Source organism: Ambystoma mexicanum, chromosome 6q (assembly GCF_040938575.1).
Source record: "Ambystoma mexicanum isolate Mex_15411 chromosome 6q, UKY_AmexF1_1, whole genome shotgun sequence".
In the NCBI taxonomy this organism is placed as follows: domain Eukaryota; kingdom Metazoa; phylum Chordata; class Amphibia; order Caudata; family Ambystomatidae; genus Ambystoma; species Ambystoma mexicanum.
In genome coordinates, this window is record NC_090937.1 from 1,652,606,042 (window position 1) to 1,652,629,705 (window position 23,664).

Sequence of the window (23,664 nt, forward strand, 5' to 3'; positions counted from 1 at the left end):
AAAATTAAACACTGAAATCAAAAATGTCAAATTCCTTTTTTCTTTTCGCACAATTATTTGAAGGGGAGGACCCCCGCATACTCCCCCATGCTGCCCTTCACCTAATTAAGTCTCCTAACCCACCCACTCCCCATATAATTGTGGGGAAATAAAGACAAACGTTCTGCATTTTTGCATAGAGTATATTGGTAGGCGCAGTTAACGCATGATAAACATTTGTGATCTGTCAATAGCGCCAAGATGCCCCTCTGGGGCGTGAACAGGCGCTTTACAAATACACCTGTTATGTTATGTGATTGCTAGTGCCTGCATCAAAAGGAAACCACTAATAGCGCAACCCTCAGACTCTCCTACACAGACCCTCCCAGAGAGGCAAAGAAATGGGGGCGAGTCTCTCAATCGTGACAGAGTGGGGGTAGGTCCCGCCCGACGCACAGCACCCCCTTATTCTGCTACAATGCACTTGAGTTCTGGCCAGTAGAAACCACTGCTCTTTTACCATTGGGGTGCAACAGGCAGCTCCATCAATGTACCTCAACCCTGACCCAGAGCTTCCACTGCAGAATAGGATAACCCCTCCCCCCCATCCCCTGTCCCACATTAGTAGCCCCAGGGAGGTAGGAACAGTAGCCTGCTTGCAACCCTTTCCCGAGAGGTTCAGTTCCCAGAAGCTGGAAGGTGCAGGAGCTGTTGGCAGGGTTTATTTTAGGTTATTCCTCTGAAAGAGACTTTTTTCGCCTCTCAAGGCTAAACACCATTTTTGTGCAGAGTTGGTATTTTGTTAACAGTCCTGGATCTGGATCTGGACTGCTGCAAGAGAATGATTCGCCCCCCCTCCGCCCCTTTTCCCTCCCCACTTTCTTGCCCATTACCCTCTGCACCAGGGGCGCTACACAGCGGCTGCCCTCCAGGTTGGCACCTTATGCAACACCTCAATGAAGCAGCCCGGCCGCCTCCTTCCAGGCCTCATTAACCCTTGTTGCGCCAAGCTCTTACCGGGCCTAAAATGCCTGCGTCCAGCACACACATCCTCGCGTTCGGTGGGCAGCGCTGGGCACACCAACATGCTAAGCACATTGTTTTGATTTGACCTGGATGTCATGCTTAGGTTTCCCTAGGATAGGATGACCAGATTTAAAAAGTAAACAACCAGAACAGAGCAACTAACATAAAAGTAGGACTAACTCTTGAAAGTGGCTGTCAAGGCACTACACTTCATTAGCGGTCGGAGGAGAAGGGGGTTTAAGTGTTACTGTTAAAATACACACATATTAAAATGTATTTGTCACAAACTAACACTATCTTATATTGTAAAATGCAGCATTTCTTGTGTGCGTGCTGTGACTGCCAGCCATGAAGACCTACCACCAAAAACCCAGGACCACTGCAGCTTCCAATGGGAACATAATCTTGAGAAAGTGGGACAGAGCTCCAAATATCGGGACAGTCCCTGGAAAACCGGGACATCTGGTACCCTAGCCTAGGAGTCTTGGGACAATGAGCTAGATTTCCTGGTCCAGGAGGCTGTTATAATTTTTTGGCAATCTGGAGATTAAAATACAATGCATGTTGTTTAATTTGACGTATGCAACTGCTAGTAGCGTGCAATGGCCACTGGTGCGATGGCCACTCGTGCGATGGCCACTGGTGCACAGGATGGATTCATGAATCGCCAGAACTCACGGAAAAGCGATCTAGCAGGAAAGTCACTTTTTGGGCCACCCTTGGTTTGTTTCCGTTAAGGGGCTGCCCAGCCCTCGGAGAGGGGGCGGCGCCAGAGGGACAGCCTGCATAGCGGGCCGCCCTTCTGGCCACCTCCCCCCGTCTCCCCGGTGGTAGCCTCTGAGGAGCAGGGCCGTCCACAGGCCCAGCCACGTCCGCTGGGCTCTGGGGTGTGGTTATAAGGAAAGGGGGCTGCCCAGCTCATCCTCTTCATGGGGTTTTATGATCAGAGGCGGGCCACCGCTACTCTGCAAACCAGTAGTGGCAAGTGTCCCCAGGAACTATAAGATAACGACAAGCCCAACAGACCAATGGGCTACCTTAGAAGTCTAAGGAGATGTGATTTCCTTAGGGCTGGGACGCCCCTTACCCCCAAAATGCTGTGTGACCCTAATAAATGTGATCTTGTGTTTCCAAATATACACCACTTGTTCTTGTGATTCTTATGGCATGTGTAATGTCTTAGACCGCAAAGGGGGAGGGGGTGGGGTAATGTGGGATGGCCACGCTTTGGGTAGAGCCGATCTGACCAGACAACAATCAAAGTTCTCCTCCACCAAGCCTTATGGGTAACAGTACCACACACGTGTGTATGTCACGCTGCCATGACAGCCAGTATCACAGACGTGTCCTCCATCGGTGTCTGTGAACAGTGCAAATTCTTCTGCCCCCGAGGCCATCCAAGAAAAGCACACAGTTCTGGCAGTACACAAAATCCAAAGCAGGCTGACTGCAAGGTTGTCCTACTGGGCTTCTCCTGGGAGTGAAAGCCTTACGTTTGAGGTGAGAAGGCCATAGGGGATTGACTGGATTACCCAGTTCATAACTGGGTAATCTACTTTAACTCCTTTTTCTAAATTAGACAAATTAGTTCAATTTGTTTGTATTAGGCACATGAAGTCTAATGCACACAGGGACACTGCAGTGCTCATCTATATTGAGCAGCTAACTTAAACATTATTATAAATTATACCTAGCTCACCGTTTAGGAACTTAGTCCTATGAGGCTCAGGTTGCCGGTTTCTCCTCTACCCCTCCCCTTCTGCTTACCCCCATTCTCCCCACACACTGACCTGTACATAATAAACGTTTGGCGTCGACACATTGGTCGGTTGTTCTGGCCAAACCAGTTCGCTCCTGGGACAAACAAGTCGGATAAAAGCCTTCACACTGCAAGGGTCGCTTGAGCACATTTCAAGTCCATAGGGCCACCGCATCGTCCCATCAGCTGCGCTGGTGCAACACTGATCTTTACGTTTCAAAAATATTCTCTCAAGCTGAGCGATGGCAAATCACATTTAAGAAATGCACGTCCCTGCCCCCACAACCACATTACCCACCCACTGAGATGTATTTTAGCTGTCCCTGTGATCAGGGCTGGCTGGACATTTGTCAGTGCTCGTAGGGGTCCACTTAATTGTGTGCCCCCCCCCTTTTCAAAATGGTCTGAGGCACCCAAAGGGGTGTTTACATCTTAATGTATACAGATGAATGCAGCTGGCATGCTAGAGACGATCAGGGGGCATGCAGCCAGCGAGGAGCTGAAATCCTGAATGCCCACTGAAGAGCTAGTCAGTTCTCTGTGTCAGGAAGGTGCTAATGTGGACAGAAGGGAGTAGAAGGCAATGAGGTGATAACATTGTTAGATGCTCGGCGCCAGCAAAGACAGCCTGTAATGTGTGCTCTCCAAGGCACACATGTAAAGTCTTGAGTTACAGTGACAACTGCCAGCAAAGGTTTCTGATACTGTGTGTGCCCAACTTAAATGTCATAAATGTAAACAAGTAAAATGCTCCTGTATAGTAAGACTAACAAGAGGCGCAGGTGTTCGGGGCCCTACTGAGAAGTCCATTTAAATTGAAATACTTGAAAGTCTCGACACCATCCCTCGTGTGCTCTTAAGGAGATGCATTGCTATTTCAAAGCAGCCTTCAGAAAGGTAATACTAGCTGCAGAAGGAAAATAAACCCCTCCATGACTAAAATATGCTTTAACTCAGTATGCATGTACCCACTTGGTGTTTAAGTCATAGGTGTGTGCTTGCAGTTGTTCCTCACACTGAATTCATGCTAAAAACAGTCACTGGCAAGGTAATATCATTATGGCAGTGCCTGTAAAATGACTATCCCAGGCCCACACAAAAGACAAAATTGTTGGCTTAGCCAATGTTCATTTCACACTCGTCTTTGTTGCAATTATGCACCTCTTAACGGGAAGCAGTTTAATGGCTGCTGCAGGGTAGTATGGAGATGTTACTTTCCTCTCAATATACAATTTTCTGAACTCCCGTTAAGTGTTATGACTGATTGGTTGTTGTGCAAATATCTACATTTACTTAATTTATTTGTTTATTAGCTGATGTTTTTTTTAATGTTTGTTGATTCAATAAGAAATTTAAGGTTCTATGTATTTATGTACTCTATTTGTTTAACATTTTTTGTAAAGGTTACTGTGTAACCAAAAACAAATAAAAAATAAAAATATCTACATTTATTGAAACAACTAGGGTGGTGATTTGGCACAGTATGAAAGCTGTGGGGGCAGGACCTTTAATCACCTTAACCCAAGTGCGCCCACCACCTGAGGAAAGAGTTCACGTTTTGTGCATAATGCAAGTTTATTGTACAATCGTCCAGGGAGGAGCTTGCTGACGCTGTGGAATAACCCAAGTCTCACTGAACCACATAAATTGACACATTATATAGAATTTTGCAACAGTTAAAACACTCCAATATATTTTATTACAATCCACACCCCACATGTCATTGGACAAAACCTCTTCAAAGAAATCCCATCTTTTGCAATTTCCTGCATTCTCGTTTGTAGGCGTTATCTTACCTATCATCTTCATATCATTTGCAAAACACCCCTTTTAAGATTTGTCTGTGGTAGTTCATGACATCAAACAGTTAAACATTTGTGTACAAATATAATGTATTACTAGTAACCCCTGGCCTGAGCCCTTTAACCTTAACCCTTATTGCACATGGTTTGCATAGATACTTCAAGCAATATGAAGAAGGCTGAGTAAACAGGTTCTCTTTCAGCTAGCGATAGCTTTCTCATATGCCCCGGCTTACTGATGCCATTAGAACATTCTAATCTAAATAACTGCAATTTCATAACACACTGCACATCTTGAGAATACAATTGAAACTCGATTACTTTAGCCTTGAGCATTGCTTTAACCCACATTTATTGCTGGTCCAAAACAAATAGTGAAAAACCCTCTGTCAAGCTCCCAAGCATTCAAGAGATCACATCCGTCTTCTGCGTTCCTATTAGGCCACATAAACTACGGCCGGCTCCTTTAACTGAGCTGACCATTGTTAAGTTTGTACTTACTTATTTGCCCATTGTCTGGCCTCTGAAACTACGCGGAACCAGTTCCTGAAAGTCATACCCTGACTGCCATGTTTTAATACGTTTATAACAAAAGCCCACGACATGTAGATTCATTAATCCTATTTATGTGCTTTCTCAGTGTGCATGCATGTCTAATAAATACTATATTTTCTTTGCATTGGGTTCTTCGGGACAGGCCCCCTTTCTCTTATGTGAATTATGAAAACTCATTGCCTGCTTCTGGGCACTTCATAGCACATTGTGTCTGAACCGTATTTATATTTATATTTCATTTTGTCCTTTCAGCATTTTATCTTTCTAGACACGTGCAATCTAATATGTTTCAACTTTAACCAAAAAGTAATACTAATGTATCATATCCCATTTACAATTAACTACACTGGATACATATGAAACTGCAACATCGCACACCGTTCGCCGCACCCCCAGTCCCAAATATGGCACATGCAGCATAAAACCCTCTTGATTGTGGGGAACTTTCCTGACAACCCCAAAAAAGCATTTTAACATAACAAGAAGACGCATACCTTGGTCAAACGTGTGTGTGTACTGAGAGCGACATGGTTTAGAACTGGGGGCAGAATGGGCATACATTGAGATAGACTGGAGAATTTGATTTGGGCACTAGCAGCATGAAAGGGGGAGTGAGGGCGGTGCATTCCAGACATATCTTGTTGAGACAGGACTGCGGCCCTTAGGCCAGTAGCAGACAGAAAATGGGTTTTACAGTGGCAAAGCTGGCATGCATTTCTGATACACAATGCTACTGTGAGCTGTTGGTGACCTTGCATCTATTGGAGTTTTTCCGGTGTTGCCCATCAGAACAGTGTGAATTGTATGAATTGTTAGCAATTTTATTCTGAAATTTGTGCTGCAAAATGCATGATTTCGACGCATAATTTTTTTCAAAACTCCACTTTACTAATTCAGCATATACCACTGCCCTTAATTGCAGTGGAATTGTCGGAGTGGCATGGAATTACAAGAAGATGACTGTTTAGGTCAAGCTTCCTTGGGCCAGGCTCCCCCTGTCCCCTCCACCTCCTGTCAGGCTGGATACTTCCCCGATGGTCACCTCACTGAATGGTACTAGTTTGACTCGCCTCCACGCTTTAGTCTAAGGTAACTCTTGCAAAACCGTCTATATTGTGAACACAGACGTGTCCAACGCCTTTGACTGAGTAATAAGAGAAAGGCTGTGGGCCAAATTAAAATGTCGGGGGCATTTCTGCGGATCTTCTTCGATTAATCATGCTATTAAATGAGAATACCTCAGTACAATTTAGATAAAATTAAGGGCAATGGTGCATCTTGGCTCCAACGCTCTTCAAACTGTATATTGCAGACATCACCAAGTTGTGGGAAAATGAATTTGGGCCGCATCTCCATGTACTGGCTGGTTCTCGTTGACAATACTTGCTTTTTTGATCTTACACAGCTACGAAACTTTCAGCACATACTCCGGCCGAAACAATGTATTGATCCATGTGATAAAAATCAAAGATCGCCATTTCCACATGCAAGAGGACTCCCAAAACGATAGTCTGGCTGGTTGGAGACATTAAGTTGGAAAGAGTTACTGCTTTAACATACTTAGGGTTTACCATCTCAAATTCCTCTTCCTGCCAAGTCGGTGAGCAATCGCTGAAAGCGAATATTAAGCCCTTATCGGCCGAAATTAAACAGGTTTTTTACACGGTTGTGTACATTTTCTCTTTTAGCAATGTTGAATTTTTATCACGCAAAAATAGTTCCTGGCTTCATTTATGGACTGGAAGAGGTTTTGCCTGAGTTAGGTCCCTTCTTAACTTCCTTGGAGGGTCCACTTAAAACACAGGTCTTTGCTCAACCTCTTGAGAATTGCGTGATGGGGCACCAATTAGGTTTGGTCTCCCTAGAATCCATGGCTTTATGAAGGAAGTTATTCTTATCTGTGAAATTGGTCTACCCTCCATCGGATTCACTCTTCAGAGATTTTAAAAAGGCGATTGATGATAAAATTATTCCGGCCTTAGTGCGCTTTGTAGGGATTCAGGGAACTTTTCGTAATCGGATCCGAGATAAGGGGATTAACAATCCCATAGCGTCCAAGAGTAATCTCTATGAGAGCGATTGGAGGCTAACGATAAAAAATTAAGCACATATTCTTTACACTGGAGTATTTGAAAAGGGGTAACTTATCTGAATGTATAAACCATTTAGCTTCCAATACTTCAAGTGATACGTAATCAGCCCGGGGGGGTAGCTCAGGGGCGACGTGCTTGTCTTGGAAGCAAGACAACACAGAGCAACACAGGTTTGCATCCCGGCTTGTGCTTAGAAACTGGTCCCGGTATTAAGTGTGTTATAAAAGAACAATTCTAATGATAAGTGTCCAGTTTAGAATGTTCAGGACAGTCCACACGCGTGATACAATGAAACACTCTGATTTCAAATTCCTTCCGGCAGGGGAGCGCGGCAATTAGGCTGATGGAAGGAAATCACATGGCTTTGATACTTAGTAATGTTATGATTTATACCGCAAATGATTTATACCGTGCACCGCTACCACCCAAGGGCAGTCGCTAAGCAGAAACATTATGAATTTTGGAAAATGTAAACATTTCTGATTTTATTATCCATGAGGGTTGTTTGTGGTCATAACATTTTCCGTAGAATTGCTGTAAATCTTTTTACATTTTGCGATTTTCGTATCATGTTATCATTTTTAATGTAGTCTATTCTTAGTGGTTCGTGTAAGGTTTTAATTAAAAGCATTTCTCCATAAACCTATTGGATAAGATGATATAAGAAACCCCTGCAGAGTGGGGGCAGGCTCGCCGTGCGCCTCCATCCGTGCATTACCTGCAGTACACTGTGGCAGCACAGCGAGTCTGGCCGTGCGTGCACAAGGGGTTAAGCACAGCAGGCCGACTGCAGGCCTGGACGCTCCCGGCCCATCCCCCCGCCCGGGCACTAATGAACAGTGAAATTGAAGGCATCGATCAGTGCCCGCGGCCGCGCGCCTGCTGGTAATGGGTCCGCCCAAGGTCACACGGTCTGTCTGCGCAGGAAGCACGGCTCCGGCCCGCCATAAAACAGGGACGCAAAGAGCGGGGGCAGTGGAGAAATTCAGTATATACCACGGGCCTCTTTCTTCTCGATACAGGAATGGTCAGCAATGCATAGCGCCAAGTGACCCGCTCGCGCAGTGCAATGGTGAAAAACGCCATGTAACAGGGGAGTTCAACTAAACTGTGATGGGCGAGACACGTGCCAACCATGGACTGAGAGCAACATTACCGAAAAAGGCGACCATTCACTCCAATGATATAGAGTAACCCCTTATAGGTGGGGGGGGGGTACGAAAATGATCCAGCGGCCGTACCCCTGCTGCACCCCGCCCCGCCCCCTCCCCTCCTTCACCGCACCACTGCCCCCTCTTTTCTCGCAGCCCATACAGAAAACACAGATTTCTGTGGACCCTCGCAGCACCTATCAATACTATAAACTCTGGGACACACCCACACACTAACGCCTAATGGTCATTTAGTGAATAAATAAGGCAGCAATCGCAGCTCACCCTCAGCATTTCTCATTTCTTTACATCCGGGTAAGTCTAAACATTCCTGTTGCGTTTATAATTCAAAACAAGTGCACACATCTGTTCTATTCACCTATTTTATCATCATCCAGTCCGCGCGAGAGCAGAGCTCACACATGTATCATTAGAACTCTGCCCAGGATCACACCCTTTAGTACGCGGCGAGACGGCGATTGAACACGGGGCCACATATCTTCTAAGGTCTAGTTGTGAGGGGTAAGTGTTCAAGGTTGGCTTTCAGGTTGCTCTGTTTTATAATAACAACTTGAGAACAGAAATTGTAGTAAAAGGGCCTGGCAAATATATAAATCCGTAAAGAGACATGTTATGCAAAAGGAGTATAATTTGAGGTCCCCATTCCCCACTACAAATTCCAGAATGCAAAGTAATGCAAATCCCAAAAATGACCTTTAGGTTTTGCAAAAGTACTTTCAAAACTTAAAGTGATTGGGCGAGAAAGAAAGGTGCAATGGATGGTAATGAGGTGGGGGTGAATACATGTCAGGCACGGGGGGGTGGGGGAGGCACAGAGGGGGCTGGCAGAAGGCCTTTCCTAGCCAGCCTCCCAGAAGCCATGTCCCTTATCACACCACTGCACAGCTGCTAGCAGAGTCCACCGTCTGACCACCAGGGTTCCAATAGATGAAATTGACCACCCAGACAGAGTTATGCAAAGAGAGCTGATCTATTGACTAGTTACTGCTTTACTGGGATCTTGAAAGGATTGGCTAAAATACGTGTACAATGATGTATTGATATGTGTGTGTTCTGTTGTGTTTTCTAAATTCATGGATTATTTAAGGTTCTTGTTAAATGTGTTGTTTATTCTAAAACGTTGAACTTTGTTTAAACACATACAATTAGAAATTAAAAATAATTTCCAAGCACTTTTTCTAGTAAGCTACTTAAAATGGGGTGAGTTTGAAGGACATTCTGACCAGGTTGTAGAGGGGAGTAACAGGAACGGTCACCGGGGACAATACATAAGTGGACATACATAGATTAAGGACAACCCACATTGGACATTTTTTAGTGCAGGCAGGCGGTACGGCCAGCAGGTGCCGGGAGTGACCATGATGGGGGAAGTGCAAGAGCAGAGGCAGAGGAAGTGAGGGACAGAGGCAGGTTGGAGGCGAGGGAACAATGTTAGCTAGCAGGCAGATGGGCGGTAGTTTAAGAAGGTAACTCAGAGGCGAGGAGGTAGGCTTTTCGTTTGTTTCGATAAATCCATGTGGACTGTTTCTCGGATATCAGGGAGAATAAAATTCTTTGCAAGTGGAGCAAGAAGAGAGAAAAAGTGGAAGTGAGAGGAAGCACAGGGAGGGGGGGAGCCCCAAGGGTAGCCGAGGAGGCAGAGCAGAGATTTCGAGAAGGCTTGTATAGTTGGATAGAGGAGGATAGATACAGTGGTGCTTACCGTGGATAGATTTGTGAACTAGGAGAAGACATTTAAATCTGACGGTACGAGGAAGGAGGTGTGAAGTGAGGAAGTTCAAAGCAAGTCCTGGTAGCAAAGTTAATGATCTTGTCGAGAGGACAGAAAGCATAGTTGGGGAGCACAAAGGAGATGCTGGTACCAGGGGTGTTGCTAGGTCTGGAAAAGATTCTGGGGTACGCTAATATCGGGACTGTCGAGCTCAGGGCTAGCAAGTCTTTTGGTTGTGGCCTCTGAGCTTCTACCCGGGGCTACAAGCAAAAGACCCGGGGCTATAGCCTCCTCAGCCCCCCACCCCAACCCAGCAACACCTTTGGTGGGCCCAGTAGTCTAGTTTAGAGAAGACGAAAGTGGCTAAGAGATGCTTGGCGGTGTTGAAAGGAAGGAAATGCCTGATTCTCATAATATTTAGGAGGTTGAGGCGAGCTGCTGTTCCAGTTTTGGAGATGAAAGTAGAGAAGGTGTGAGAGGGGTCATAGATGATGCTGAGGTTCCTAGCTGATTAAGAGTAGGGGAGAGTGTCCGGTGGGAGCTGGATAGGCAGAGGAAGAGTTAAGAGCTTTTGGCAGGGAAGAAGAGCGCCTCTGTTTAGGTAGAGTTTAACACCAGAGAGTGCACAGCCACCCAATATTTAATAGTAGAGAGAAAGGTTGAACTTTTGATAGACAGATCAGAGGAGAATTCAGAAAAAGAGAAGATGATTTGGGTGTCTGTAAAGAGTTGGTACGAGAACCCAAAGGAGTAGATTAGTGCCCCAAGAGCAGAGTTGTAGAGTGTAAATAGGAGCGGACCCAAGACAGAGCCTTGTGGAACACCAACAGTTTGAGGAGTGAGTTAAGAGGTGTTCCTCCAGGCGAAAGAATTGGCGAGGTGACCGATAGGATTCAATTCTGGCAAGGGCTCGATTGGGGATCCCAGGAAGAAAGAGTATTAAGGTGATCAGAGTGATCGACAGTGTCAAAGGCTGCGGACAGGTCAAGGAGAATTAGGAACGAGGATTGGTTGGAGTGCTTAGCAGAGGCGATGAAGTTGCACACAGCCATGAGAGCAGTTTCTGTGGAGTGACAGGAGGGGAAACCTGCTTGAAGCGGGTCTCGAAGGTTGTGGAAATCTAAGAAATTGGTAAGAAGGTTTAACACAACCCTTTCAAGCATTTTAGAGCAGTGCGGAAGGAGAGACACAAGGCGAATGTTAGCCGGTAGGTTCGAGCCACTACCTTGCTTTTTTAGGAAAAGGGTGCCAGTGTGTGTTGTGAAAACAAACAATCGAGAGACTAGGTTCAGGAGTTCAGTCAAGTGAGAGGATCTGATGGGGCACAAGAGGAGTTTGCCTTCATCAGCAGAGATAGCACTTACTCAGTATTAGTGTGAATAAAATGGGTGAGGATGTTGGTAGAGTATGTGAAGTGTAAAGTGTAGGGTAAGGGAGTGTGAGGAAGGTCTGGGGTCTCTAATGTTGGGCATTTTTGCAGCAAAGTATTCAGCAAGGTCATTAGCTTTGAGAGTGGATTTGATGGAGTGAGGAGAGAGTTTAGGGTGCGGTGTAGGTGGCAAGGATGGTTGGAGTGAGAGTCAATGAGGGTTAGGTAGAATTCCAATTTGGCTCTATCGAGAGTGGACTTGAGATAATTCAGAGCAGAGAGCTAGAGTTGCAGGTCGTCATGCGAGGGGGTACGCCTCCACTTGCGCAGCAGCCAACGCATGTCTGTGTGGAGAGAGTGTATGAATAGGGTGACCCATGGCTGAGGATGTTGAGACTTGGGGGCTGAAAGAAGTGAGAGGAGAAGGAGCCATGTAGTAGGGATTGGAAGCTGGAGATGGCCGTGTTGGTGGAAGAAGCATCGAGGGTGAAAGAGCGGGAGTGAGAACTGCGGGCCGGAGGGAATGGCAGAAGGTTTACATTTCCTTTAAGTAATAGGTGAAGCAAGCGAGTGATGGGGAAAGGTCGGAGGGTGGAAAGGGGATGGTGGTGGAAACAATAGAGTGATCACATATGGACGGTGCAACAGTAGTGTTAGTGGCTGAGAGAGATGGATATGAATAAGAGATCCATAGAGTTACCCCCTGCCTGGGTAGGTCAGTTATGGACAGAGTGGACAGTGGGGTCACTAAGAAAAGACTGAAGTTCAGATTTCAGAGAAGAGGTCAGAGAGGGAAGGTTAAAGTTACCCAAGAGGATGAAGTGATGCTTAGTGTAAAGAGAATCAAGGAGCTGCCCAAGATCATCAAAGCATGGTCCAGTGGGTCCAGGAGGGCGATAGATGAGATAAGAACCGAGTCAGGCAGAGCAATAGTAGAGATGGAGAATTCAAAGGAGGCGGGAGAGGACGTGGCATTGCGGATTTGTGAGGCATTGAGGCTGGAAGAGGGGAGGTGTGCAACGCCTCCACCTCTGCCAGTCAGTCGGGGAGAGTGAACGCAGGATAGTTTGGATTCGTGTAGGGCCACCAGAGTGGCAGTGTCAGGTGGAGAAATCCAGGCTTCAGCGATAGCCAGAAGGTCTAGGGGAGGAGAGCTGGAGTGAAAGTAGTCAGTGATAAAGGAAGTTTTGTTGCATACAGATTCAGGCAAGTTTGTGGAATTCAACTGCGTGAGTTACGTGCGTGTTTGGTGTTGGTTACGTGGGATGGCTCTGCACCCAGGGCACGGAGTAATTGTGCCGGTGGGTGGTCGAGACCTAGGCATGTGGCATGACAAGTGTGGCTGTGCGGGATGGCGGGGTGGCTGGCTGGAGACGTGGGTGTATTTTTTATTGGGTGAAGAAACTTGTTGACGAGGGCTGGGTAGGTTTGTATGCATGCATATCTCTGTGAAGGGATAGATATAGCGCCCACACACCTATCCAACTCACACCGTAGCGCTGTCATGGGGATCAGAGTGCACAGAGAACTGCTCGGATGTTGTCGAAAGCTGCGTCGACAGAACAGTGGTTATAGGGGGGGCACTTAGCGACTGAAGAAGTGTTCTTTAAAGAGGAAGTGAACAGATAAGGGGCTAGTAGCAGGCAACTGTGCTGCTGCGGAAACGGAAATCATGTTTTAGCCCTGTGCTTTAATGCACCAAACTAATGTACTCTGGGAGTTGTAGTTGAACAGAAGTGCCTTCATTACATCACCAGATTACCTTGGTTGGTGGAACTGAAGCACCCAGCTTTAGTGCAGGACGATTACAGTGAGAGGTCCAACCAACAGACCTCACTAGGGAAACTGCATACGGTGAGCCCAAAATGTGGGGGCGGGCTGCAAAGGTCAAAGCTGCTTATACTTTGCAGCACTTCCACTTTAATTATGTACTTTCATGCAGCGGCCCAGGGATCCTGATTTGCTGGGTTGTGCTTCGGTCACCCCCTGGGCACACCTGTGTTTCTATGTTAAAGGTATGCTGTATGTCCTATGGAGCCAGTGCTATTCTATGTTAAATCTGTGCTGCGCGTATGCTGTAATGTTATTTTACATTCTGACACTCACCCCAGGTCTGTGCTAGGCTCCCCTGCAATGCCATGGCGCCCCTGCTAGATGGCTGTGTATGGTATGCCATGTTGTACTCTGCTATATGCTGTGCTTTGCTCTGCAATGGTACCCCGTGCAAGATGGCAGTGTATACTGTGCCATGCTGTACTCTGCTAGAGGCAATGCTTTGCTATGCAATGGCACCCCATGCTTGATGGCATTGTGTGCTGTGCCATGTTGTACTCTGCTAGAGGCAGTGCTTTGCTATGCAATGGCACCACATGCTAGACGGCAGTGTATGCTGTGCCATGTTGTACTCTGCTAGAGGCAGTGCTTTGCTATGAAATGGTACCCCATGCTAGATGGCATTGTGTGCTGTGCCATGTTGTACTCTGCTAGAGGCAGTGCTTTGCTATGCAATGGTAGGCCATGCTAGATGGCATTGTGTGCTGTGCCATGTTGTACTCTGCTAGAGGCAGTGCTTTGCTATGCAATGGCACCCCATGCTAGATGGCAGTGTGATGCTATATCATTCTGTACTCTGCTATAGGTTGTGCTTTGCTATGCAATGGCACCCCATGCTAGATGGCAGTGTATGCTGTGCTATGTTGTACTCTGCTAGAGGCAGTGCTTTGCTATGCAATGGCACCCCATGCTAGATGGCAGTGTAATGCTACGTCATTCTGTACTCTGCTATAGGTTGTGCTTTGCTATGCAATAGAACCCTGTGCTAGATGGTAGCGTATGCTGTGCCATTGTGTACTCTGCTAGAGGCAATGCTTTGCTATGCAATGGTACCCCATGCTAGATGGCATTGTGTGCTGTGCCATGTTGTACTCTGCTAGAGGCAATGCTTTGCTATGCAATGGTACCCAATGCTAGATGGCATTGTGTGCTGTGCCATGTTGTACTCTGCTAGAGGCAGTGCTTTGCTATGCAATGGTAGCCCATCCTAGATTGCAGTGTATACTGTGCCATGCTGTACTCTGCTATAGGCTGTGCTTTGCTATGCAATGGTCCCCCATGCTATATGGTAGTGTATGCTGTGCCGTGTTGTACCCTGCTAGAGGCGGTACTTTGCTATGCAATGGTAGGCCATGCTAGAAGGAATTGTGTGCTGTGCCATTTTGTACTCTGCTAGAGGTAGTGAGTTGCTATGCAATGGCTCCCCATGCTAGACGCCAGTGTATAGTATGCTATGCCATGCTGTAATCTGCTAGAGGTAGTGTGTTGCTATGCAATGGAACCCCATGCTAGATGGCAGTGTATGCTGTGCCATGATTTCCAATTGTAGGTTAAGAGCTTCTTGTGTGCACACGCCAAGTTACATCCCTCCAGGCATGCTGCTCACCTTCAATAACATGCTACACTAACTTATGATCTGTCATTCTATGCCATGAAATCCTATAGTACATGGGTCTGCAATCTGTGGATCGCAGTTTTCGACTACGACTCCCATGATCCCTGACCATTGATTATGATGCATAGGGCAGCTGGGAGTTGTTGTCCAAAACGTCTGGAGAGTGAAAGGTTGCAGACCCCTGCTGAGTTTTTTGCCTGCACACAATCCATTGAAGATCTACTAGGAGAGCTTCACACCCCCGGGTAGCGCAGGCCTTACCTCTAGGCTCAGCGCGATCTGGCGAATATACATCATGTTGAGGTCTTCCAGTATCCACAGCTTGTCCTCCATCGTCACCAGCCTCTTTGGGAGTTCCCAACACTACTAGTCCATAAGCGTGCTGCTGGCCGAGGTCCTCCGGTTTTGGTATGGGGTGACCACCTCCCCACTTCATGCACCAGGAAGGCGAGGCCACTCGTCACACTCCAGGCCCTTTTCATGCATGCCCGGCTGTGGCCACTCAGTGTAGGGCCGTGCACCACGACCTGCCCCACAGCACCCCCGCATCACCCATAATCTGCGCAGAAGGGTGAGCGCCCATGCGCAGTAGCCCACCCTGCCCAGTGATGCCTCTGCACTCTCCAGTTGAGTGAAATAAAACGTATAGCACACTCAACCGAGCGGGTACTACTTTAGCTATCCCACTCCATGGAGCAACCAATCCTCCTCCTGATGTATGTAACTCAACTTAGTGCCCACTCACCTACATAATGCACTCCCCAGAGGGATCCTTCCCGCTATAGGCTTCTCTCCAAGAAGTGCACCATATACTGCACTCCCGGGAGTGCACCATCCCCTTCTGTACTCCACTCCCCGGAGTGTCCCTTCCCCCTATGCCCGCACTCCACATGCACTCCCCGGAGGGACCCTTCTCCCTATGCCTGCATTCCCAGGAGTGAAGCTGCCCTCTATACTACACTCCCCGGAGTGTCCTTTCCCCCTATGCCCGCACTCCACATGCACTCCCAGGAGTGAAGCTGCCCTCTATACTACACTCCTCGGAGTGTCCCTTCCCCCTATGCCCGCACTCCACATGCACTCCCAGGAGTGAAGCTGCCCTCTATACTACACTCCAAGGAGTGTCCCTTCCCCCTATGCCCGCACTCCACATGCACTCCCAGGAGTGAAGCTGCCCTCTATACTACACTCCCCGGGGTGTCCTTTTCCCCCTATGCCCGCACTCCACATGCACTCCCCGGAGTGTCCTTTTCCCCCTATGCCCGCACGCCACATGCACTCCCAGGATTGAAGCTGCCCTCTATACCCGGCACTCCAACACTCTATACTACACTCCCTGGAGTGACCCTACCCATACTCGGCGCTCCAGAGTGTAGCGTCCGCAGGCCCGGTCCCAGGCTTCTCCCCGCCGAGCCTTCCTCATTAGCGGGGCAGGCAGCAGATGTTTCCGGCCCACGCTGCCTTTTCCTCGGCAGAAAAGTTTCCCAGACTCGTCTCCAGGCGGTTCCCACTGCAGGCGGCTGTGGAGTGAGAACCCGAGGCAAGTGGGGAGACCTTCAGTCCCACCACGGGAGCGTGTGCAGCGAGGCTCAGGAGTGTGGGGAGGCCCTCAGTCCCACCACAGGAGTGTGGGGAGGCCCTCAGTCCCACCACAGGAGCGTGGGGAGGCCCTCAGTCCCACCACAGGAGCGTGGGGAGGCCCTCAGTCCCACCACAGGAGCGTGTGCAGCGAGGCTCAGGGGGGCAGACTCTCAGTCCTACCACACGAGCGTGGGGAGGCCCTCAGTCCCACCAGAGAGGATGCTGGGTAGTGGTAGTGAGGAGAAGAGACTTGCCAGGAGACCCTTCAGAGCAGCCACACTCCAGGTCCTTCTCCAATCCCCCTTATGCAGCCAGCCGCTCTCCGGTCCCTTATGCAGTCAGCCACTCTCCAGGTCCCTTGTGCAGCCAGCCACTCTCCAGGTCCCTTGTGCAGCCAGCCACTCTCCAGGTCCCTTATGCAGCCAACCACTCTCCAGGTCCCTTATGCAGCCAGCCACTCTCCAGGTCCCTTGTGGAGCCAGCCACTCTCCAGGTCCCTTGTGCAGCCAGCCACTCTCCAGGTGCCTTATGCAGCCAGCCACTCTCCAGGTGCCTTGTGCAGCCAGCCACTCTCCAGGCCCCTTGTGCAGCCAGCCACTCTCCAGGTCCCTTATGCAGCTAGCCACTCTCCTGGTCACCCTGTGAAGCAAGTCCCTCTCCAGGACCCCCTATGCAGCCAGCCAGATTCCAGGGCTCCCTATGCAGACAGCCCGACTCCAGGTCCACCATGCTGCCATACTCTACCAGCCTTTGTGCATCCAGACCCCGGCTTCCCGTCAGCAGCCACAGAGTCCAGCTCCGCTCCGCCGCCGCCGCCGCTAATGCACTCCCATGTCCCCGGCTGCAGAAGAGAAAGGCTCTTTCATTGCCGCTCCGACGACTTCCACATAGCGCCTCCCCCAGAGGAGCAGCAGGAAGGGGCGTGGCGCCTATACACATATATGCGCCCCACCCCTCTACTCTCATGCACAGCAACAGGCAGTGCCCAGCCATGCAAAAACATCCACACATCCCTGAACACGCCTGCAAGCCTAAAGATGCGCACGTGCTCAGGAACAGGCAAACAAAAACACCACACACATGCAGACACATGCATGCACACACCAACGTGCACAGCAACTCAGCCATGCAGGTTCATGTAACCACTCAAGAACATTCACACCAACTCACACACATGCCAGCCGACTCACGCACACACGCTCATGAACAGCAACCCACATGCAACCACAGAGGCATGCATGCACACACCAACGTGCACAGCAACCCAGCCATGCAGGTTCCTGTAACCACTCAAGAACATTCACACCAACTCACACACATGCCAGCCGACTCACGCACACACACACGCTCATGAACACCAACCCACATGCAACCACAGAGGCATGCATGCACACACCAACGCGCACAGCAACTCAGCCATGCAGGTTCATGTAACCACTCAAGAACATTCACACCAACTCACACACATGCCAGCCGACTCACGCACACACGCTCATGAACACCAACCCACATGCAACCGCAGAGACATGCATGCACACACAAACCCATCCATCCATTCTCCCCTGCCCAGCCAGTGCCCCCAGCAGGACGCACCTGGAAGCACAGGAAGTGGCTACTTCTGGTCAACATCAACAAAGGGAATTGACAATGCGCTGCTATGTGAGGACATTTTACTGATGAATTCTAACTGGTTGCTTGTGAAATTTAAACTGATTACACATGAAACTTAACGTGCAGGAGAGAAACCCCGGTCCTGGTATATGACCGTACATATATGCAATACCATAAATAAGATCCCAAAAATGTGGGAACTCCCGTCCCCTACACACTGTTACAGGCTAGATGACAGCCAGAACATGAACATACACTCCTTCAGATATTTAACTATGCAAAGAATGTGAAGTTATCTTAACAAGACAAGTATTCAAGGCAGATATTGAAATAGTTATTCTTCAGGAAAAACTTTTCTTTCACACAAAGTCCTGTTTTCTTCACGGGCTCTGATTTATTAGGAAGCCTGACGTGTTTCGAGTTATGACACTCTTCATCAGGGGAATTTAACTGTGTTAGTTAACTGCAATTAAAAATGAATAGTTTCAATTAATCATTCAAACATACTATATGCAAATGTTTTGAGTTTCACATAATCGCCTCGAGCCTGATGAATCCAGAAATCCTCAGGTGGTAGGAGATATTGCTGATATCCGATATCCTCTGGTGGTGGGAGATCTTGCTGATATCCTCTGGTGGTGGGAGATCTTGCCGATATCCGATATCCTCTGGTGGTGGGAGATCTTGCCGATATCCGATATCCTCTGGTGGTGGGAGATCTTGCTGATATCCGATATCCTCTGGTGGTGGGAGATCTTGCTGATATCCGATATCCTCTGGTGGTGGGAGATCTTGCCGATATCAGATATCCTCTGGTGGTGGGAGATCTTGCTGATATCCGATACCCTCTGGTGGTGGGAGATCTTGCCGATATCCTCTGGTGGTGGGAGATCTTGCCGATATCCGATATCCTCTGGTGGTGGGAGATCTTGCTGATATCCTCTGGTGGTGGGAGATCTTGCTGATATCCGATATCCTCTGGTGGTGGGAGATCTTGCCGATATCCGATATCCTCTGGTGGTGGGAGATCTTGCTGATATCCGATATCCTCTGGTGGTGGGAGATCTTGCCGATATCCGATATCCGTATGTCATGGATGGAACCATTAACCGGAGGAGAAACGGTAAACATTTTCACCTGTCTAAACTCTTTCCCTTGAAATGTGCAGACCCCAGCCCAGATGGTTAGGTGCTACTCTGTAATTTGGTAAGTATAGAAACCGGTCCTTACCTCTATACTCTTGGTGTCCACCATAGCGCTGTGTTATGTTTTCAATAGTACCCATTCCATTGTAAAATATCTAGTTCAGGATTTCTGTAAGATTTCTGTACGTAAACATATAGCCTAACTCTCAGAGGGCTATTCATTGATAAATATTGAGGGTCTGATAAATCGTTATACTCGGGTGTACTCTTTGTCTTACCAAATGAATCTCTCAGAGCTGTAATGGTCGCGCTTGACCTGGAATGTTCTTATAATCCTCAAGTCTAGGTGTCCAAGGAAAATAGGAAGCAAGTGCTGGCAATTATATAGCGAGAGCGACATGTGCAGTAATGCACAATGCATCTGGCATATTAGAAACCGGAGGGGCTCATCCGTCTCTTGCACTGCGCTGGGAGAGCCTTTATGAATGTAGATAGTGGAAGGGGCTGCGCGAGTATGTTTTCCTTACAGAAACTGGCCATCTCCCAGCTCAATCTCCACAATGAATCTGTTGGTTGTCTTCATGAGCATCAGTCTGGCTTCAGAGCTGCCAGAAGCACGGAAAATGCTCTCCTGAACATCCGAGAAGACCTGCTCTCCAAACTTGACTCTAACATTCCATGTGTTCTTATCTTGCTTGATCTCTCTTCTGCCTTTGACACTGTCAAACATGCCATCGTGCTCAACCGTCTCCGTGATAACCTGGGTATCACTGGTCAGGCTCTGGCGTGGCTGACTTCTTTCCTCTCCGACTGACCCTCCCAGGTCCAACCTGGGTCATTCCTTTCTGACATCTTTTTCTCTACCTGTGGTGTCCCCCAGGGATCTAACCTCTCTCCCTGGCTGTTCAACCAGTATCTGGCACTCCTTGCCCACCGCATCGCCGCTCTCTGTCCTAACTTTCAGTGCTATGCGGATGATACCCAGCTCATTTTCAGGCTACCCTCGGCCTCCTCCTCTCCTTCCCTCATCTCTGACTGTCTGTCTGCTACCCAGGAGTGGTGTGCCACCAATGACCTCTGCCTTAATGCCAGTAAGACTAAGATTCTACTCATCGGCACACCCACTCCCTCCCTCCTTCCCTGCAGCTCTCTGGCCGGCCTCTCTTGGCCCTCCTCCCGTTCCCACCTGCAAGGCTAAAAACCTTGGGGTCATCTTCGACTCTGCACTCTCCTTCTCCCCTCACATCTCTGACGTCTCTAAGAAGTCACACTACCAGCTGCACCTCCTTAGAGGTATTCTTCCTTTCCTCTCCTTCCCCCAGAAGCTCACTGTCTCCAGAGCCGTGGTCCTCTGCAAGCTGGGCTACTGTAATAGCCTCTATCTAAATCTTCCTGCCTCCACTCTCTGCCATCTGCAACTTATCCAGAACAGGACTGCGAGAATTGTCCTTGGCCTCAAGCCCAGGGATTGTATCTCTCCAGGACTGAAATCTCTGCACTGGCTCCCAGTGGCTACGAAGATTAAATTCAAAACCCTCTGCATTGTACACAAGGCCTTCTGAGGTCTGGGGCCGCAATACCTTCAACTCTCTCTTCCTAAATATCTTCCTTCTCGAGCTCTTTGCTCATCTGCCTACAACTCCCTCAGGGTCAGTCGCTTCTCCAAGCAACGAGTTGGTAGCAGATCACTCTCTTCGGCAGGGGCCTCTCTCTGGAACTGCCTTCCTGCCTCCCTTAAACTTAAGGAGAACCATCTCCGGTTCCGGAAACACCTCAAAACCTTCCTCTTTGCTTCTGCTTTCTCTCCTCCCTCCCTTGCTGAATTCCTGACTGAAATTGCACTGGTTACCTGGCCACCCTTTTCTGATCTCTGGCCCAGGCCCCGTCAACTGCCCACCTGCACTGCCTCCCTGGCAACCCCTGCACTTGGGGACCGTTTTTTCTGTATCACTGCAGTTCCCCTTCCAGCACGTATGTCTGCACTTCCTTGCACTTGCCACCAGCTGGCTGTTTTATGTGTTTTATTTATCTTATTTATTCCACTTTCCCATGTACTGCACTTTCCCCTATCCCTTCCCCCCGCGCACTCTTCCTTTCCCCTCTTCCCATGCACTTGCGCGATCTGAACGACACTTGGCCTAGTAGGATCGTTGTCTGTCCTCCCTTTGTCCCCCCCTCCCTGCCTCGTCGCACCTTGAAACACTTGTGTGTAGGCGCGTTATAAATGCCATATCATATCATATCATACAGAAATCCGGAACTAGATATTTTACAATGGAATGGGTACTGTTGAAAACATAACACAGCGCTATGGTGGACACCAAGAGTATAGTGGTAAGGACCAGTTTGTATACTTACCCAATTACACAGTAGCACCTAACCATCTGGGCTGGGGTCTACACATTTGAAGAGTCACGGTTAGACGGGTGAAAATGTTTCTTGTTTACCATTTCTCCTCCGGTTAATGGTTCCATCCATGACATACGGATATCGGATATCGGCAATATCTCCTACCACCCGAGGATTTCTGGATTCATCGGGCTCGAGGCGATTCTGTAAAACTCAAAACATTTGCATATAGTATGTTCAAATGATTAATTGAAACTATTCTTTTTGTTAAATTCCAGTTACCTTCCCAGTAAAGTGCCCCTGATGAAGAGTGTCATAACTCGAAACGCATCATGCTTCCTAATAAAACAGAAAACGACTGTGTAAAAAAAAATGTTTTACCTTAATACCTACTTCACTATCTGCCTTCAATACTTATCTTGTTAAGATAACTTCAAAGTGTTTTCATAGTTCATATCTGAAGATGTATATATTAATGTTCTGGCTATTATTAGGCCTTTGATAATGTGTCGGGGATGGGAGTTCCCACATTTCTGGGATCTTATCTTTGGTATTACTTCTGCAGCCATTGCTTTAGGTTTAGTACCTCCCTTGGACTAAGCTTGCCTCCAGTGTCCTTCCAGAACCATGTGCCAGGCGCGATGGAGACGGCCACTTTCCATGACATTAAATCATCTCGTCGCCCCCGTAGCTCCGGAACGGGCACGCACACAGCACTGTTCTATTTTAATTTCTAATATATATCATCTCATCAGCCGCGTTTTTCTCCATCAGGACTTGAGAAACATCTTGGCGTGGGCGATGATTTACAATCAGAGGGGCAAGTCTTGCTTCCAGGGGCCAATTGCATTATGGGAGACGATTTGAAGAGCAAGGCTCATCATAAGAGGAGATGGACATGACTATTATGCAATCAATACTGTTCTTTGCATCGCTCTTCCACTTAGCAAAACCTACAGCGATATCAAAGGCAGCATTAAGCGGACGAGCACTGTGGCTATTCCCATCACTATTGCAATGTAAGGCTGGAAATGGACTTTTGTACGCCTAGCATTTTACTGGTCAGCGGAGCACCCCTTAATGGACTCTCTATACTTATATCTTTACTCACCCCAGTACTGCGCTATGTTTTCAACAGTACCATAAACAGAAAGCGGCCATGCCGCAAGGATGCCAATGTTACACTGGTATCTATGAACCAAACCCAGAAAATGTGGCATGGTATGGAATGACCAAAACCAAGGGCACGTTTCCTATACTACCAAAATGATGATTTTAGGAGTTACGCAAGGTAATGTGGTAATATGACCCTCCCGAACAGCACATTTAAAACACTAATTTACAGTCTGTCTTCAATGTCTACAATCATTTAAATGGGTGGGAAGGACCGCAAATCTGTGGCATCTAGAAAATCAGCTACAAGAACAAGGATGGGGTGTCCTGGTGCAGAGGTCAGAGGCTAAGGAGACAGTGACAAGGTGGCTAAGGAGACTGCGACGAGGTGGCTAAGGAGACAGTATCGAGGTGGCTGAGGACACAGTGGCGAGCTGGCTGAGGACACAGTGACGAGGTGGCGGAGGAGACATTGATGAGGTGGCTGAGGAGACAGTGACGAGCAAGACCATATGGGTGTAAAGAGTCAAGCCGATCGGGAGAGGCGGTCAAGCCGTATCAGATGGGTAGGGCGAGATTTCTGTCTGAGCAAAGGAATTTTGTCAAGTTGTACTAAGTGGCCCATCAAAGGTTCCAGCCTGAGCCAAGACGTGCAGATAAGCAACACATTTTGATTTCCGAGCGAGGTGGGTGGGACACAGAGGAGGCGTTGTTGGAGAGGCCAAAGGTGCAAGCCAACGAGTATGCTGATAAATCCTGGAGGGACATAACCGGAGTTGGAGAAGAAGAACGGCAAATAGCTCAGAGAAGAAGGGAACAAGGGGGTGAGGTAACGTATCTTGAGAGTCCACCCTCTACATGGGGAGTTCACCCCCCACCCCAGTTAAAGACCCCTACAAGGGATCATTGATTTTGGGTTCAGGTAGCTTCATTATAACTCATATAGAGCCA

General features: G+C 48.2%; 1 protein-coding gene across 4 annotated transcripts in view; it reads right to left on the reverse strand.

The window, feature by feature from the left end:
* The window catches only part of RTKN (rhotekin), a 462,373-nt gene that overhangs the window by 287,160 nt on the left and 151,549 nt on the right, over window positions 1–23,664 (reverse strand). Inside the window, exon 1 of one of the 4 annotated variants that reach the window (XM_069632475.1) lies at window positions 15,176–17,347. The exons of the other annotated variants lie outside the window; for them this stretch is intronic. Coding sequence (XP_069488576.1) covers window positions 15,176–15,247 — 72 coding nt within the window. The 5' untranslated portion in view covers window positions 15,248–17,347. Of the gene's footprint in view, window positions 1–15,175; window positions 17,348–23,664 lie in introns of those variants that run through there. 4 annotated transcript variants of the gene reach the window in all.